Source organism: Bos taurus, chromosome 8 (assembly GCF_002263795.3).
Source record: "Bos taurus isolate L1 Dominette 01449 registration number 42190680 breed Hereford chromosome 8, ARS-UCD2.0, whole genome shotgun sequence".
Taxonomy (NCBI): Eukaryota; Metazoa; Chordata; class Mammalia; order Artiodactyla; family Bovidae; genus Bos; species Bos taurus.
Genome location: NC_037335.1, coordinates 25418825 through 25436492, shown reverse-complemented (window position 1 = coordinate 25436492; position 17668 = coordinate 25418825). Strand labels below are relative to the sequence as shown.

Sequence of the window (17668 nt, the reverse complement as noted above, 5' to 3'; positions counted from 1 at the left end):
AGAGTCACTCTGAGTGAAAAAAAGCCAATCAAAAAAAGTTACATACGGTATGATTCCATTTATATAACATTCTTGAAATGACAAAAGTATAAGAAATAGAGAACAGGGTAATGGTTGCCAAAGGATTAAGGCAGGGCCAGGATCAATGTGAGGGATCCTTGTAGTGCTGGAAATGTAGTGTCAATGTCCTAGTCATGATATCGTAAGATACCAGTAAGATACTGCCATTGGCAGAAACTGGGTAAAGAGTACACTGTATTGGTCTATGTTATTTCTTATAACTGAATGTGAATCTGCAACTATCTCAAAATAAAAATTTAATTCCATTAAAATGGAATCTATTAAATCTTGTTAGTTTAATGATAAGATGTACAAATCATACCAACTGTTGCCTTGCTCTGGCCTCAGATGCTTCAATCCTTATTCTTTTCTGACAGTTCTGTGGTAGCTAGATAAGCAGATGGGTAGATGGTTTTTATAGTTACAGTTAGAAAAGGAAAACAAAGGTCAGTGGAAAAATATGGGTCTATCCCTTGTTCATTGTCAATCATGTTTCAAGGGAGTGCCCAAAGCCCCCCATCTAATAAAATGTCACATTCCATCTCACCCTCAGGAAAGCCACTAGTGAAAACATCCCGAGAGATGGTGATCAACACGGAGGAGCCTGCAGTCACAGTTGATGTAGGAAGCACCATCAAAACGGTGCAAGGCGTGAATGTGACTATTAACTGCCAAGCTGCAGGTAAGAAATGCATCCATTTGTTAATTCGTTTGCTCAGATATTAATGGAGCCCTGTGCTAGGTTGGGGGCTGAAAGGATAGTACAAATTCTGCTCTCAGGGAATTGGGGCTACTAGGGAAAGTCAAGCACACTCAGTCACTCTGAAAGTGGAAAGTGCTACTGAAGTTGATCAGAGGAAAACTGGGATAGATGAGGGAGAAGAGGTTGTTTTTATCTCCATCCCACATACTGGTGGAACATGAGCACGCCAGGATGGGGACAAAGGTGTTCCAATGGACTGAAGAATATAAGAAAACCCATGTAAGTAAGGAAGCTACAGGACTTCAAGGGAAATGTGACTGCTTTGGTCTAGTGGAATCCTGGAGCTCAGAGATGGGGTGGGAAAGGGGGCTTAAACTTTAGTCACGTGGGTTGCAACTGTGCCATGGGAGACTCTGAACACTTGGATGAGGAATTCAGACAAAGCAGGTTGGAAGTGGCATTAGGGGTCATGCAGTATATAAAATAGGTTGAAGAAAAAAAAAAATACTGAGACAGAGGGGACAGTTAAGAAGCCATAGTAGTTTAGGGACTTCCCCAATGGACCACTGATTGGGAATTCGCCTTGCAGTGCAGGGGACATGGGTTTGATCCTTGGTCAGAGAACTAAGACCCCACATTTTTGTGGAGTAACTGAGCCCCCATGCCACAACTGAGACTTCATGCAGCCAAATATATATATATATATATATTTGGCTGCATGTATACATATATATATACACACACAATATATATATATAGTATATATATTATACACTATATAAATATATATATATATTTATATATATATATAAAAGAACCCACAGTAGTTTAGATGGAACAGTGGTAAAGAGTCTGCCTGCCCAACAGGAGACATGAGCTGCACCCCAGGGTGGGGAGGATCCCCTGGAGAAGGAAGTGGCAACCCACGCCAGTATTCTTGCCTTAGCGATGAACAGCAGTAGTTTGCAGCAGAGGTACTGGGGGCCTAAACTCAGGACAGTCGTGGTGGAAAGCTCAGGAGTAGATGGCAGGGGTGAGACCAACAGCAACCTGGAGCTTACATTCGAAGTGGGAGGGTGGTGGTGGTTTAGTGTCTGACTCTTGTAACCTCATGGGCTATAGCCCACCAGGCTCCTCTGTCCATGGGATTATCCAAAGCAAGAATACTGGAGTGGGTTACCATTTCCTGCTCCAAGGGATCTTCCAGACCCAGGGATCAAACCCAGGTCTCCTACATTGCAGGCAGATTCTTCACTGCTGAGTCAGCAGGGAAGCTCCTTTCAGAAGTGTGTAGGAGTTGTTTATGAAAACAGCCAGTGCTCTTGGGCATGTGATATAAATGTTGCCCTTGGGTAGCTCTTGTAAACTCAGAGGCCTCTAAGGACCAGAAAGTCATAAAGTGGAGGAGTAGACCAGAGGAGGTGGCGGTATGCCCTTCATAAGGGCATTTACCTTCAATTCAAAAATAGAAAACACCCACAGCTCAGCTGCCAATTCTCCCTTCCTGTGAACTGCTAGCCTGTCTGCCCTAAGGGTTTTCACTGCCACGATACAAAGGGGAAATAGATGACTCCCGTGCCAGGGTGCAGTGACAGTCCCCTGATTATTGCTGTCCTCATCAGATATACCTTCCCATGGCACCCCAACCGAGGTTCCCACGTTATACCCTGTCTGAAACGAGGACAGGCATTGGCACCCCCTGTTCTGGGTGTTTCTTCATCTTAGATCTCAGCCCCAGCTTTGGAAAGTTCACCTCCACCTGTGATTTATAAGGCCAGAGAGAATCCATTTTAGAAGAAGTAGAAGGAAGATCTTCATCTACAGCATGTTGTTTCCTAAGAACAGGCTTCTGGTTTTCTCTGAAATCTTCTGGTAGCTCTAGGAAGCCCAAAATATAAATCTCTCTCTGTCATAATGCATTAGCTTCTTCTTGGTAAAGCTTCCCTTGGCCTGTGCATCCAACCGCCTCAGTGACAGCCTATAGAACTAAATCCCTTCAGGCTCTATACTCTCAATCAGGGTGTCCCATGAATGAGTTGCCCCTCTGCACACAGACTGATGGTGAAGGCCAGATCCTTTATGCAGGACCATCACTCCCCATCTGATCTCTAGGAACATGTGCCTTGAAGACAGAACACCAACTGGAGATAAGATGGGTCTCCCAATATAATGGACCATATTGGGTCTCCTCTTGAGTGTTGGGACTGGTAGGACTAAAAGAGTGGGAAGCAAAGGGCAGCAAAATCAGGACTTGAGCATCTGAAGGAGGTTGAGAAAACCAGAATTCAGGTGGAAAAGTATTTATCGCAGGAAAACTAGAAAAGTCGAAACAGCTTTGGTCAGCTCTTCTGGGCCACCCAGTGCCATGTCTCCAACTTCACCCAGAGATTCACTCTTGGTAACCTGATAGTGAAATCCTAGGTTGTAAGGTCCAGTTTTTACCTGGCCATGCACATTACATTACTAAAAACTTAGTTGTATTCATAGGGCCCTTTGTATGAATCATACTTAAATAAAATAAATGTGTCTCTGTCATTATGCCTTTTATTAAATAAGGTTTTTATTCAACATGGGCTTCCCTTGTAGCTCAGTTGGTAAAGAATCTGTCTACAATGTGGAGGACCTGGGTTCAACCCCTGGGTTGGGAAGATCTCCTGGAGAAGGGAAAGGCTTCCTGCTCCAGTATTCTGGCCTGAAGAATTCCATGGACATGTATAGTCCATGGGGTCACAAAGAGTTGGACACGACTGAGTGACTTTTGCTTTCACTTTCACTTTTATTCAACATAGATGGGAAAGAGCCTGCTTTTGATTAAACTGTTGGTCTGTGAATTTACTGGACAAAGAAATCATTCTTGAGCTGAGTCTCCAGTCGAAATACTGACAGCTATAATACCAAATAGCAAAAGAAACTATTTTTACTTTGATGCTACAAGTGGCTTTTATGACTCTCTTGTGACATAATTTTAATGGCTATATAATAGTATATTTTAAGAATATTACATAATTTACATAGAATAACTCATGTCCTTACATGTTTGAGTTGTTTGCAGTTTTTCATTAAATACCTTTTGCACATGTATGCTTTCAACATGTAAAATGCAGACTCACAAATTATTCCCAATTCTTAAACATAAAAACCATTAAACAACAAGTATGATGAGGCTTTTTCTTGAAAAGTGATTCGGTCTCTTATACCACTCCCACACTTGTTCTCTGTTGGAGAAGAATTCAGAAAACAGAATGCAAGATAAGAGGTCAGAGGAGGAGGACGAGTTTCGGTCACTGGGAATAGGATGTGCAAAGGGCCTGAGGTAGAAAGAGTATGTTGCATTTAAAGGAGTGAAATGTGGCTGGCTTGACTGTAAGATGGAGAGGCTAGAAGACAGTAGGGTGGCTTGTGGTTGAGGGGGGGGACAGTGGGCAGGAGCTAAACCTTATGCTTTCCTAGGTTATGGTACATTTTGGAACAGGGGGAAGCTTTTGAAGACTTACTTAGGATATAAAATTGTCAGGACTAGTCATGTAGAAATAAATAGTTGAGGAGTCAATGATGGGCAGTGTAGTAGCCAGGAAAGGCTAGCCTGTGGTAAAAGGTAGACCCCCAAATGTATAATGATGACTCAAACACAATAGAAGTTTATTACTTGCCTACCTAGGAGTCCAAAAAGTGGTCCTGGTCAGCTGGAGGGGAGGGGATCTGCCCCTCACAGTCCTTCAGCATACCTGGACACTGGTGGTCCTGTTATCCTGAGTACATGCCTTCCAAGGTCTCCCCAGAGGTTCTCTCTACCCTGTCAATAAGACAAGGAGAAAACAAAGTGTAGAGGATGGTTGAAATGGTTTCAAGGGTGATACTTGGCAAACTGAAACAAACTTTTTAGGCCAAGCCAGTAGCACTCATGACTGCTTCTCACATCCCTTCTTAGTCACATGGCCACTCACAGCTACCAAGGCTGTTGGGGAATGTTGCCAGGCTGAGGAGGAGGAGGTATTAGTCGTTCAGTCATGTCCGACTCTTTGTGATCCCATGTGCTGTAGCCCGCCAGGCTCCTCTGTCTGTGGGATTCTCCAGGCAAGAATATTGGAGTAGGTTGCCATTCCCTTCCCCAGGGGATCTTCCCAACCCAGGGATTGAACCCAGGTCTCCTGCACAGCAAGCAGATTCCTTACCATCTGAGCTACCAGGGTAGCCCAGGCTGGGTACCCAGGAAAAAGAAGGAATATCTGTCAGCATCTGCCACAGTTAGTGTGAAGAAATGTGGAAGACTAAAAGCCTCCTTACCAGACTGCCATGGTTCTTTAGAATAATTGCTCAGATTGACATTTAAGTTACTATATTCTTCCCTTGTCTTGCACCAAGCCTTTAAAGAAACTTCTAGAACCTATCATGTCAAGGTGTGCCTTTCAGTGGATGCCCCACCTCAAGATGTTGAAAAGGTGTCATGGTGCAGGCAGCCTTCCAAGTATAACAAGTGGTCTAGTTAACAAGAATATCCTATCTGGGATTTTAAAAAAAGATTATTATAGCATTACCCTACCTGGCAGCTCAGTGGAGATTAAAAGCACTAATCCTCATAATCAAATCAAGTTTCAGCCCATTATGACTACACTCATTTATTGATCCTTTCAAGCAGCAGGGAGACCACTGTGTTGTTGATAAGATATGCCGCAAAGCAGGAAAAGTAAAAGCAGGTCCTTTTACTTCCTATTTTAGACACAGATCATACCAGGGAGTCCAGAGTGTGGAGCCTATCCAACTAACTTGTCAACAGTATAGCTTTGGACTTTGCTTTTCAGTAGAGTGTATTTTTTGTCATTTTTCAAACATTTCTTTCTGTAGAATGTGCTGTCTTTTCACAACAGGTTAGGGAAAAAATCATCTTCTACAACCTGATAAGCTTCTCACCAAGAAGTGTACTAACAATGGATTCTAGAAACTTCCCTCCTAACAATAATCTTGATGTTGCAATTACAGTAGCAAGGTTAATTCCAAAGGCAGAAAGCATTTAAGGATTGACACCAGAAATAACACGCAGCAATTCAGAGCTTCTCACAGGAGGCAATCTCCTATACGGGCAGACAGTATCATGTACTTGTTAGGATGGGGTTTCATGGCATCAAATGTACTGAGTTTGGATCCCTGCCTTCCATCTGTAGGTCACTGATTGGTGGCAAAGTGGAGAGGGACTCTGTCCTCATGTAATCATTCAGGAATCCAAACGAATGTCTCTTTGGGCAGATTTCATAATCTTTTTGAGTCCCAATTTTCTCATCAGTAAAATGGGGTTAATAACAATGCTTCATGGTAACTTTGTGATTATGTATGACATGTTTATTAAATGTCTGGCTTATAGCAAATATTCAGTTAATGTTCTTTCTTCCTCTAATGTGTTCGGGATATGTATAGCTTCTGACCTCAGTGCATTCCTGATGTCTCAGTACTCTAAGCATCAGGGTTAGGCATGTATTTCTGGTAACTTTTCAAGGGACTCTACCATGTATGAGGGCTGGTAATATTTTCTGAGGCATCATTGTCATGTCTTGAGAGAAAAAGAAAAAAGATGCCTAATTCTTTTTTTTCCTGTCCCCTTGTTCCAACTTTGTAATATATCACAATCAGTCATGGCAGGGCTGGCTGTCATTCCAAAGCATCTTTTTGGTGTCATTCTCTTTAAGGCACACAATCCCAGGCAGGAATCCTTCAAAATGTGACACCAGCAGCATTGGTAAATTATTGATGCAGGTCTGTGTTTGAATGAGTCTAAGAGAGGTTTGCTAATCTGCCTATCGCAGAAAGATCCTTATGACATGTGGCTCCCTCCGCACCGCTGTCACTCTGTGGTCCCAGTTTTACAGAGATTGGAGGTCCCTTCCATCTACCTTCATTATTCCGAACATGTCCATTTCTCCCATGAACTCCCCTGCTCTCAGTTGAGGGATTCAGCCCTATTGGTAAAGACTCTGTTTTGTCCTGTTAAACAGACTTGATTTCATGAGGGCATGAGACCACGAGTGATGACAAGAATGGAAGAAGCTTACACCCACTTCCTGGAAACATGAGAAATGGCTCCGTCCCTGGGTCATCTCTCTCCCTCCTCCTCCTTCTCTTTCTCACCATCCCTGTCTTTCCCCCTGGCTACCCTGACCAAAGAAGGTCACATAGTGGAGCAGCAAGTCTGGCTGTGGCAGCTGACCATGGAAACACAATGTTGGCCCTGGAGACACACAAGTCGTGGCCTGTGGGCACCGTCATGGAGACAGCATTCACCCCCACCATCTGCTGGTGGAACTGACAGCCCACTAGTCCATGCCTCTTACTCTGCCTCCTCACTCTAGAACAGCCTCAGTTCCTATCAGGGACTGTGCACTTGCTGCCCACAGACCTCCTCCAAGGCAGGTGCCACTGACAGATACTATGTGTGAGCAGTTTATAGTGAGGGGAAAAGGGTGAATACTTGCAGAAGTTGGTTTGTAGAACCTCATTTTTCCTTGCATTTTCAAGAGAGAAGTGATGTGGGTGGGTGAGTGGAGGGTGTTTTTTCAACTTACTTTCCAGAGGCTTTCTCCTGAAGGCTATGGAATTTTTTTTTTCCCCAACGTGAAAACGGAGCTCAGGGTCCACAGTCTAAGCTGGCATGGCCGGGCATCGTGATGCTCTTGCTCTCCCTAGTGGTGTTGCAATGAAAAATCAGCCTTTCTGCCTCTCACCTGCATCTTTACTCCAGGTGTGTTTAGAGAATAATACCAGCCTGGCCCCTCTCGTGCACCTGAGCATCAAGTATACAGTGTGTGCCCCTCTCTGATAGATCAGGGCTGCGGTACCCAAGTTTCCCCCTCTTTTAACAGATCTGCCTCCTTCCTCCAGCCAGTCCGCCAGTCCCTAGGGATCCACATTGAATTATGGGTAATCTGCACTACGATGAAAAGAGAGGACCAGAGAGTCACTCTCTTGTTCCTTATAGACAAGGAGAGAAAAGCTCTACAGATTGGCCAAACACTTGGGCTTCCCACCATAGGCTATCATTCTACCACTGGAAACCATACCTGAAGCAGCAGGGCAGCCAGGACACCAGTGAATTCATACAGAATAGTTCATTTTTAATGAGGCAAGAGGAGAGCACTCTCCCACCCAGCCCCACCGCCTGCCATTGGGATCCGGGAGCAGCACGTGCTCCAGGGCTCATGATGAGAGCTGGCTGTTACAGAGTAGACTCTGAGGACATTTTATTCATCAGAGACAAGCAGTGGGTACACAGGTGATGCCATGAAGGTGTCTGCATTATCAACTGTAGGCTGCCCACGAAGGGTAAGGCTGCCCCTGCCCCAAGGGCAAAATCCATCCCCAACTCTGAGAAAGCACAGGACTGAAGTTCCAGCTCTGCCTGTTCTGGGTTTTGACCCCATTTACCTGGATTTGGCTTTCTAAACATGCCCTGGATACATGTCCACAAGTTTCATGAGCAAACATTGTGAGCTGAGTCAATAAGCTAGAAGGTATAAAACCGGAGCTGTCCAATCCCTGGAGACTGTGAATTAATGCCACAGGGTTCCTGTCTCTCAGCTCACTAGAGCTGGGCTTCCCGCGGAGCCTCCCATGCAGACCATCTCAGCAGGCTTGTCCTAAACTGAGGACTGCTGACCAGCATGCCACCCACGGGGCTGCTTCCTCAGGAATGAAAGCCATTCCCTTGTCTTAGTCTACTCAGGCTACTCTAACAAAATACCACAGATTGTGCGGCTCAAACCACAGAAGTTTGTTTCTAATGGTTCTGGAGGCTGAGAATTCCAAAATGAAGGTGCCAGGCCATTCAGTCCCTGAGGCGGACTCTCTCCCTGGCTTGCAGACAGCTATCTTCTTGCTGTGTCCTCTCATGATGGAGGGAGGGAAAGAGAGAGAAACAGGGAAGGGAAAAGAAAGAGAAAGAGAGGGCCTCTTCTTATAAGGGCACTGCTGCCATCACAATGGACACTCCCTTCAGGAAGACTCCATGTAAACCTAAAAATCTCCAAGACCTCATCTCCTACCACAGCGCACTGAGGGTGGTTAGGACTTCAACATACGAATTTGCAGAGGACACGAGCACTGAGTGCGTAACAGTCCTTGAGGACAGAGCCTGACTTCCGAAGACAGGAACCCCACCCCAGTCAGACATGCACACTCTCCCCAGCTCCCTCACAACAATAAACTTGAACTGAGGACAGAGCAGAGTACTCCCTTTTGGTCTCTCTTTTTCTGTGGTGATGAACCTCATGCCATGGATCCATCTCCTCTTTTTCTAAGAAAATACTTAGGCCTCAAAAAATACAGGCTTGTTTTCTACATAGAGTGCCAACTCTGGTAAGGATCTACCAGCTTTCATTTGTCTGGTTCATGAATATATTAATATTCTGTAGCTTTTAACTTTCTTGTTGTTCATTCGCTCAGTCATGCCCAACTCTTTGTGACCCCATGGACCCCATTTAACTTTCTACTGAGGTATATAATGTTTATACTGAAAAGTGAATATATTGTAAAGATCCCAAGCCTACCGAACATAGCCCCCAAGTCATGCATTGGAGAAGGAAATGGCAACCCACTCCAGTGTTCTTGCCTGGAGAATCCCAGGGACGGGGGAGCCTGGTGGCTGCCGTCTGTGGGATCACACAGAGTCGGACACGACTGAAGTGACTTAGCAGCAGCAGCAGCAGCCAGGTTCCTTGTCCCCACTCTCAGTGACAGCACCTCCCTTCCATCCCAGTCCCTCAGAGGAACCCCCCACTCTGACTGCTGACAACAGAGACTGATGTTACCAGTTTTTCTTTTCTACGTTCAGAAATGAAATCATACAGTGTATGCTGTTTCGAGTCTGCCTTCTCTTATTCCACATTAGGTTAGTTTCATTTAGTTGTCAAGTTAATCATTTTCACTGATATACAGATTTCATCCTTAGGTGTTTTCTCCAAAGGCTTTTGGTTCCCTCCTTCCACCCTGGCAAATGCCTTTCTCAGCTGCCCTCTTCCTCTTCTTTTAACCAGTATTTTTCTTCCTGCCTTATCTCTGGAAGCTTTTAAAGGCAACAGATCTCAAGACAGCTGAGAGGTCAGAGACCTGTTTAGTTTGGCCGAAGGAGCGTAGAAGACGCCCAGGCAGATGCTTCCTGCAGAGCAGCCCTGGGGCGGGTCCACCAACAGGCTATAAATATCTCCAGGTTACCTGAATGTGGTGGCTGATGCGTGGTTTTTTTTTCTTTTTTTTTTCCTCCTAGGTGTGCCCGAAGCTGAAGTCACCTGGTTCAGGAATAAAAGCAAACTGGGCTCCCCTCCCTCTCTGCACGAGGGCTCCTTGGTGCTTACAGCCGTGTCCTCCTTGGATCAGGGCCTGTACTCCTGCAGGGCAGCCAATCTGCACGGGGAGCTAACTGAGAGCACCGAGCTCCTGATTCTAGGTAAACACCATGAGGCTGACCAACCCTGGTGGACCCCACTCGGGTGACTGTCTGACCCACCCTCACCTTTTCCTGCCCCTGATCCAATTAAATGCATGAAGGTAAAATCAATATTCCTTCCCTTTTCCCCACCTTACGGCCTCCCAGCAGAGAGAACACAAACCGAGGGGCCAAGCAAACCAAGCAGAGGTCAGCTAGAACCCTGGGTCTGCCACTTACTCACTGTGTAACCTTGGGGAATCACTTAACTTTGCTAAGCCTTAGATCCTAGTCTCTGTGTAGAAAATAAGATTGCCCATCGTGGGCAGGCAGGGGAGGTACAAATAGAGATAACAGGCAGTTTTTCTCAACTCCTTCTATATTAAGGACTGCTTTGAGATTCAGACAAAAACTATAGACTACCTTGTTGGGAAAAATTCATAAGTACAAAATTTCTCATATAATTTTAGGAAGTTCATACTCTAGTCCACCTAAGTCCACATGTGGGCCCCTTCTTAGTCCGGTCCAGCTGCAATAGCAGAACAGCCACAGATTGGGTGACTTATATGGAGAAGGGAATGGCATGGAAAGAGGGGTCCATGGAGTCGCAAAGAGTCAGACAGGACTGACCAACTGAGCGCAAGTGGCTTTTAGACAACAGAAGTTTGCTCCTCACATGTCTAGAGACTGGAAGTCTAGAATCCAAGTGCCTTCGTGGTCAGAGTCTGGTGAAGGCCCTCTCCATGGCAGCAGAATGGTGGCTTCTTACTGCACCCTCGTATAGCAGAAGGGACAAGCTAGCTCTCAGGGGTCTCTGTTATAAGGATCCTAATGTCAATCATGAGGGCTCCGCCTTCCTGACATAATCATCTCCCAAAGGCCCCACCTCCTCTTATCATTACCTTGAAGGGATTAGGATTTCAACATATGAATTTGGGGGACACAAACATTCAGACAGTAGCACCACCAGACACAAGAACCCTTGATTAAAGAGTCTAACACAGTTCCTGGCATAAAATAGGTATTTAAAAATAATAGCAATTGCCAGGACGCCATCCAGCACTCACTGATGCCCAGGGCTGGACTCAGTCATGTTGCATCTACACCGAGATTCAGACTCTCTGCTTCTTTTCCCAGCAGAGTCTGGGCATTGGTCGAGGGGGATAGAGAAGCCTGTTTTTGTCTTTTTTTTTTAAGGCAGTTATTAGAGGGGACTTCCCTTATGGCCCAGTGCTTAGGACTTCACCTTCCAGTGCAGAGGGTGCAGGTTCGATCCCTGGTCGGGGACCTAAGATCCCACATGCCTTGCAGTCAGAAAACTGAGGTGTAAAACAGAAGCAATATTGTAACAAATTCAAGAAAGACTTTAAAAATGGTCCACATCAAAAAAACTTTTAAAAAAAGGCAATTATTAGAGCATGTATGCTAATTATCTCACTAAGAGAGAGCCATCATTCTTGGGGCGGGGGTGGGGGGAGATGAGAAATATGAATAATTACATACCACACATACGTATATTACGGCCTTCCACAGGGGAAAGTAAATAAACTTTACTCATATTTTCACACCCCAATGATGATATAGCAAAGCATAGAGTCTACCCCTGCCCACTCAGATTTCACAGAGACCCACGTGGGTCTTCATCTCAACAGTGGCTGCATAAACCTCCAGTCATATTAGGAAGCTGCAGAAAATCAGCTCCGTGGAGGATGTCATTTGTTTTGTGTTGGGTTTCTTCTGGCTGAGCTGCTCGTCTGGAGCCTGGAGCCCCAGACTGTTGCCCCACACTGAGTTATGGTGCTTACTGTGGGGATTTCCTCTCTAGTAACCTTCCTGATCACCTCTGCTAACAGAGATGAACGTGTAGGAAGCATGGCTGCTAATGTAGCTCTGCCTATGAAGTGTGTATGCTCTGGGAGCCAAAGCTGCAGCATTCCAACGCTAATTCAGTGTAACCGGGAATGTGGAGTTTGAAGAGCATGAAGTCTTCCCATTTTAATCAAACTGGATGGAAAAAAAACAACACTAGATTCTTAATTTCCTCAATTAGAAGTCCTGTTTATTCATCAAAGTTTGTTAGTTTTTATGGACATAGGAATGGTATTTCCTATTATGTTTGGTACTTTATGGACATAGGAGTAGTATTTCTCTTTTTTTTTTAATCAGCCCCAAATGTGGCATAATGTTTAAATGAGGGATTTCATGTGTGAAGCTGAGGTTTCATGAGGCCCATGACTTAACCTGTATTGTGGAGGACTGAATTGTCATGAGGCCGACTTTCATCCATAGGTTCATATAGCCACTGAATGGCTGTTCATTAAGTGCTTCCACTCAGTCCCATGTGGAGCTTTAGGATAAACACAAGAGGTGACTTCTGTCCTTGGGGAATTGACAGTTTCCCTCAAAAGATTAGCTGGACATTCTCTGAAGAAGTAAACTATGACGGAAGCTGTAAGGACATTAGGAAGGGCTGACATTTGGCCCAGAAAGATCAATGGGTTTAAAGATGCACGATACTGGATGTTTGGGGCTGGTGCACTTGGACGACCAGAGGGATGGTATGGGGAGGGAGGAGGAAGGAGGGTTCAGGATGGGGAACACAGGTATACCTGTGGTGGATTCATTTCGATATTTGGCAAAACCAATACAATATTGTAAAGTTTAAAAATAAAATAAAATTAAAAAAAATAAAGATGGGCCATAACCTCTCCTTTTGGCTATTAATAAATAAGCAAAGCCTTCTTAAATTATAATACTCTTGAAGGAATATTCCATTTCTGTATTATTGGGGGAACTCCATTTCCCTCAATATTCAATTTCAATATATTTGAAAGAATATTAAAAAGGATGAGAGAGAGTCTAACTTTGAAAAAATATCAGTATCAATTCCTAAAACCATGGTATATCAAAGTAGAAAGAGACCTTGGAAATGATGAGGGTTGACTTTTTTAAAAATCATTTTTAGATGAAGAAACTAAAGCTTAAAGGGATTGTGACTTGCCCAAATTAGTGAATGAAACAGCCATGGCTCAAATTGAGTTTCTGAATCCAACCACAATGTTTTTACCCTACACTACATAAAGAATATTTTCAAATTATATAGACTATATATAATGTCTTTATAATATTGAATTTTTATATATAAATATGTAAGCTTATCACTGCTTTCTGTACGTGATGGTCTTTGCAGTCAAAGGCAGAGTAGACAGAAGGCGTGTTGCTGAAGTGGATCCAGGCCCCACTGTGACTTCCTTATTTACCATTTCTAACAAGTACTGAACACGGTGACAAGCACACAGCAGGCCCTCTCTGAACGCTGCTGAAATGGCCATCAATTACAAGGACAACCTTTCTGCTTCTCCTTCCACTCCAACAAGTGCTCTAGAGAAAAAGGTGGGAGTTGGCGTTGGAGTGTGAATTGCAGTGCGCCAGGAGACTCGGGAAGAGCGGGGAGCAGAGTCCTGCTTCTTTCTCAGCAGAATCTGGGATCATCCTACCACTGTGTTCAGCAGCTGCTTGCCTCTTTATTTGCTCAAGGAAATTAATAAGCAAGCCACCGTGCTTCCCTTTCTGTCACTTTTAGCTCTGGTTAACTAATTCCTGGTTACATCAGCCCTGACTCATTACAAGATTTTGACTAACACATCATCCCTGAACTGCTTCTCTGGTCTTACTTAGACATAAAAAATCCAGATCACAAAGTGAACCCCTAGCCTCACAACTGTACCCCTTCCTTCCCAGAAAAAAGCCACTCACAAGATCTTTAGAAATAAGAAATTCCTGTGACTTATCCCTGCCTGTGGGGACAATAACAAAGTTCCTCCCTCTAAAGGTCGTTTTAAGAGTTAAATGAAACAAGGAATGAAAATTATTTTAGCACAGGACTTGGCATATAGTTCTGAAGAAGCTTTGGCTTTTTCAAAGTGTCTTTATAATATACTTTCAGTTAGCTAAGTTTATAGAGCACCTGTGGTAGAAAGTGGTATACAGTAAGGAAGGAACTCCAGAAATCAACATGCCTGATTCTTATCACTGACTGTACAGTTTCGGACATCAAGTATTATGTTTGAAATTCAGACTCACCTTGATGGGAACACCTTCTCTCTAGGCAAAGTGATGTTAGAGGTAAAAATAGTAACACCTGCCTTACACATGGACACACTTCCATGCATGGCTGCCTCTCCCTGTCCCCTTAGCACAGCCTTTATGCTTTAACCTGCCTGATGCCCCATCCTCCTTCTCACAGAGCCCCCCCACGTCCCCACACAGTTGGACGACATCAGGGCCCTGCTCTCAGCCACTGGACTGAACCTTCCTTCGGTGCTGACGTCTCCACTGGGAACACAGCTGGTCCTGGATCCTGGGAATTCTGCTCTCCTTGGTGAGTCCAACCCTCTGGAACACTGGGCAGAAATCCAGGGCTGGACAGGATTTATGGATGGGTGACTGCTTGCAGGTGGGAGGGAGGCAGCAGTGGGGGGTGGCCAACAGGAAATCACTAAATTGTGTACAGAATCCAGATTTACCAGTGGAAACTTGGCTGACTTTCCATATGAGGTGAATTCAGTTCTTAGTTTGGACCTGAGCCTGGCCAGAGTCCGAAAGGGCTCCTCTCTGAATCCTCTTGGGCTGGTGCCACAGTCCAGATCCTCTCAGTCAGACTGATGGTGCTGGACTTAGAGAACAGACACAGCAGTGAAAAACAGCTCCTGCATCTCTTCTCCCCATCACCGGCTGTATCCCAGTGCTCCTCCATGACCTCTTCTTACCTCAACAGAGCTATAACCAGCTTTCAATGAGAAAACGGCAGTATCAGTACCTGCCTTAATCCAGGCAATCTATATAAACCTCGTTTTGTAGGTAGGGCCTAAAAACAAGCCAGAAAGACTCCTCAAGGCAAGTGTTTCAGTAGCTCCACCAGGGGCACCTTCCCTGTCATCTGTCATTGGGAGCCTACACCCAGTTATTGCCCATGAGGCTGACACCTTCTTGTAGCAGAAACTTGCTCTAGGGCATCCATGTTCTGGACCCCTCACTCCAGAGCCATGGGGATGCCAGAGCAACCTCCACCCCCAGAATGACCCCTAGATATGGTCAAGATGGAAAAGAATTCTTTTGTCTTCAAAGGCCTGGGAAAAATAGGCCTACAGAATGGAAAAAGTCTTCATGCTAACTGTATTTGGCCCCAGATGTTGGTCATGGCAGCTAGAATTCTTCCCTTGACTCAGTGTTGAAATTTCCTCTACTCTTCTCTGTGCCAGCTAACAGGGGATAGGAAGCCAGTGGTTTCTCAATAATATTGATCATAACTTATCAGCATGGCCACAAGGCTTGGTATCTTTAGGGTTATAGCACAGAAAGATTACCTTTAGTTTTTTGTTAACATCTAAAATTAGCAAAGAATGCATACAGGCAGATGGCAAAAGCTTCTGGTTTTTCTGTTTCTGATCTGGATAAAACTAAAACATAGATATGGTAATGAGTAGCCCTATTCTGTTTCTCATAACAAACTTGGTATTGAGTTTTTTCCACGTCACTTTGATCAGAATTCATAGGCATTTAAACCTGCTTCTTTTTTTTAATTTTGGCATTATGAATGATAAATTTATTCCAGATTAAATGTGTGCATTGTAAACTTTTATTTTAGGTTCATCACCATGAGAGAGTGTCATAACTTACTATCATTGCCCAGTCATTAGCGGAGTGTGCAGCAATTGCTTATTTTCAAGTTCAATAACTCTTGGATTACTCAGGTGCCATTAAGCATGCTGGAAAAGTTAACCTCATATTTTTCCATGATAGCTTTACTTTCTTTCTCCCTTATTCTGGAATAATATTTTGTGTCATTTTAGCCATGGGCAATAAGAATTTATTGTGCTTTAAGCTGCTGAATTCCATTCCTAGTTTATGGTGCTTTGTTACCTTAGACTGGTATTTAAATCTAATGGTTAAGAGACACCTCCTCGTTCACATTCAGACCACTCCACCTGAATAGATCTCAGAGGCAGTATCCATAAAGTCCCTGAATGCAATCAAGTCCATATAAGCAATATGGACTTGGGAATACCATGGAACTAGGAGAGAGCCACGTGGAATTGTGGAGATGAGTCAGGGAATGGTGTCAGGTATCAGGACCTAAGAAACAGGTCGCTGGAGACAGGCCAGAGCCTCATTGTTCTGTTTTGATGCTGAGCACTGAAGGATGGGGGTGGGGATTCAAATAGACACAAAGGGAAGAAAACAGGCCCTGAGGTGAGGAAGATGCCATGAACCCAGAGATTAAAGTGTGTGGGATGTGCATCAGGTGTCTGTTCAGGAACAGCTGTAAGACCCCACTGCTTTAAGGCAGCTCAACTGGGATAGAAACTAGGCCTTCACAGGGAGCAAGCCTCAGCCAGAGCTTGTCCATACAGGTGTGACTCCAACCCTTACCACAAGCGTTCTAACAGCCTCCCGTCCGTCGTAGGCCTCCCTGGCTAGTGACTCAGCATGATCTGTTTGCCCATATGTTCCCCTTTGATCTAGCTCCCATCCCTAGCTCCTGTTGGTGGCTCTTTCTGACCAAAGTGTGTATTCTGGATATAGGAAACAAGCCAGAGGCCAGAGAGGATATTCTGTGAAGGGTTGCTCAGAGTTATACATAGCATCAAATTATGGAGAACCTTAATTATTAGGGGCTTCCCTGGTGGCTCAGATGGTAAAGAATCTGCCTGTGATGCAGGAGACCCAGGTTTGATCCTGAGTTGGGAAGATCCCCTGGAGAAGGGAATGGTAACTCACTGCAGTATTCTTGCCTGGAGAATTCCATGGACAGAGGAGCCTGGTGGGCCACAGTCCATGGGGTCGCAAAGATTCAGACACAACTGAGCTACTAACAGTTTAATTATCAGATATAGGGGGGTAAATTTTCTATGTAAGAAATGAGAGATCTTTAGAGATTTTTTTAAGTAAGAAGATGATGTAGTTAAAGTAATATTTGAAATAATTAATCTGACATTTTGTAAGAGTGAGTAATCAATAGTGGGAGAGATTTAATGAAGAAACACTAGGTTGAGGGTAACAGATTTTCTAGATCAGGATGGAAATAAGTGGTAAAGATATTTGTTAATCACCCCTTCCACAGCCAAGACACCCCTAATCAATCATGACACTCACTCAGTTCAGGCTCTGCCTTGGAATTCGTTTTAACATTCCAACCAAGCATGTGGCGATTGATATATAGGATAAAAGCATTTGCTAACCCCATCGTAGCCAGTGAATGTGGAGATTTATGTGTATGTATTTCTCCCAAATACAATCTGCTGCAACAGTTTCAAAGAACTCCATGGTTCTGTGACTCAGGGACAGTAACTCTTGGGCTGGATTCTTGTGTTTTCATGAGAGGAAGGGAGAAGGGAGATTTGAGGGTTTTAAAGCCATATGTCAGCATCAACTCTTCTCCATAACAGTTTGAGTGTTAAGATTCCCAGAGGGTGAGTCCACTCCAGAAATGGCTGTTT

The 17668-nt window shown here is 44.4% G+C and overlaps 1 protein-coding gene across 3 annotated transcripts in view; it reads left to right on the top strand.

Moving 5' to 3' along the window:
* The window catches only part of ADAMTSL1 (ADAMTS like 1), a 1134169-nt gene that overhangs the window by 1024890 nt on the left and 91611 nt on the right, over positions 1–17668 (top strand). For all 3 annotated transcript variants that reach the window (XM_059889384.1, XM_024996068.2, XM_015472431.3), the window contains 3 exons: positions 614–742; positions 10011–10190; positions 14416–14550. In XM_059889384.1, coding sequence (XP_059745367.1) covers positions 614–742; positions 10011–10190; positions 14416–14550 — 444 coding nt within the window. The remainder of the gene's footprint in view (positions 1–613; positions 743–10010; positions 10191–14415; positions 14551–17668) is intronic.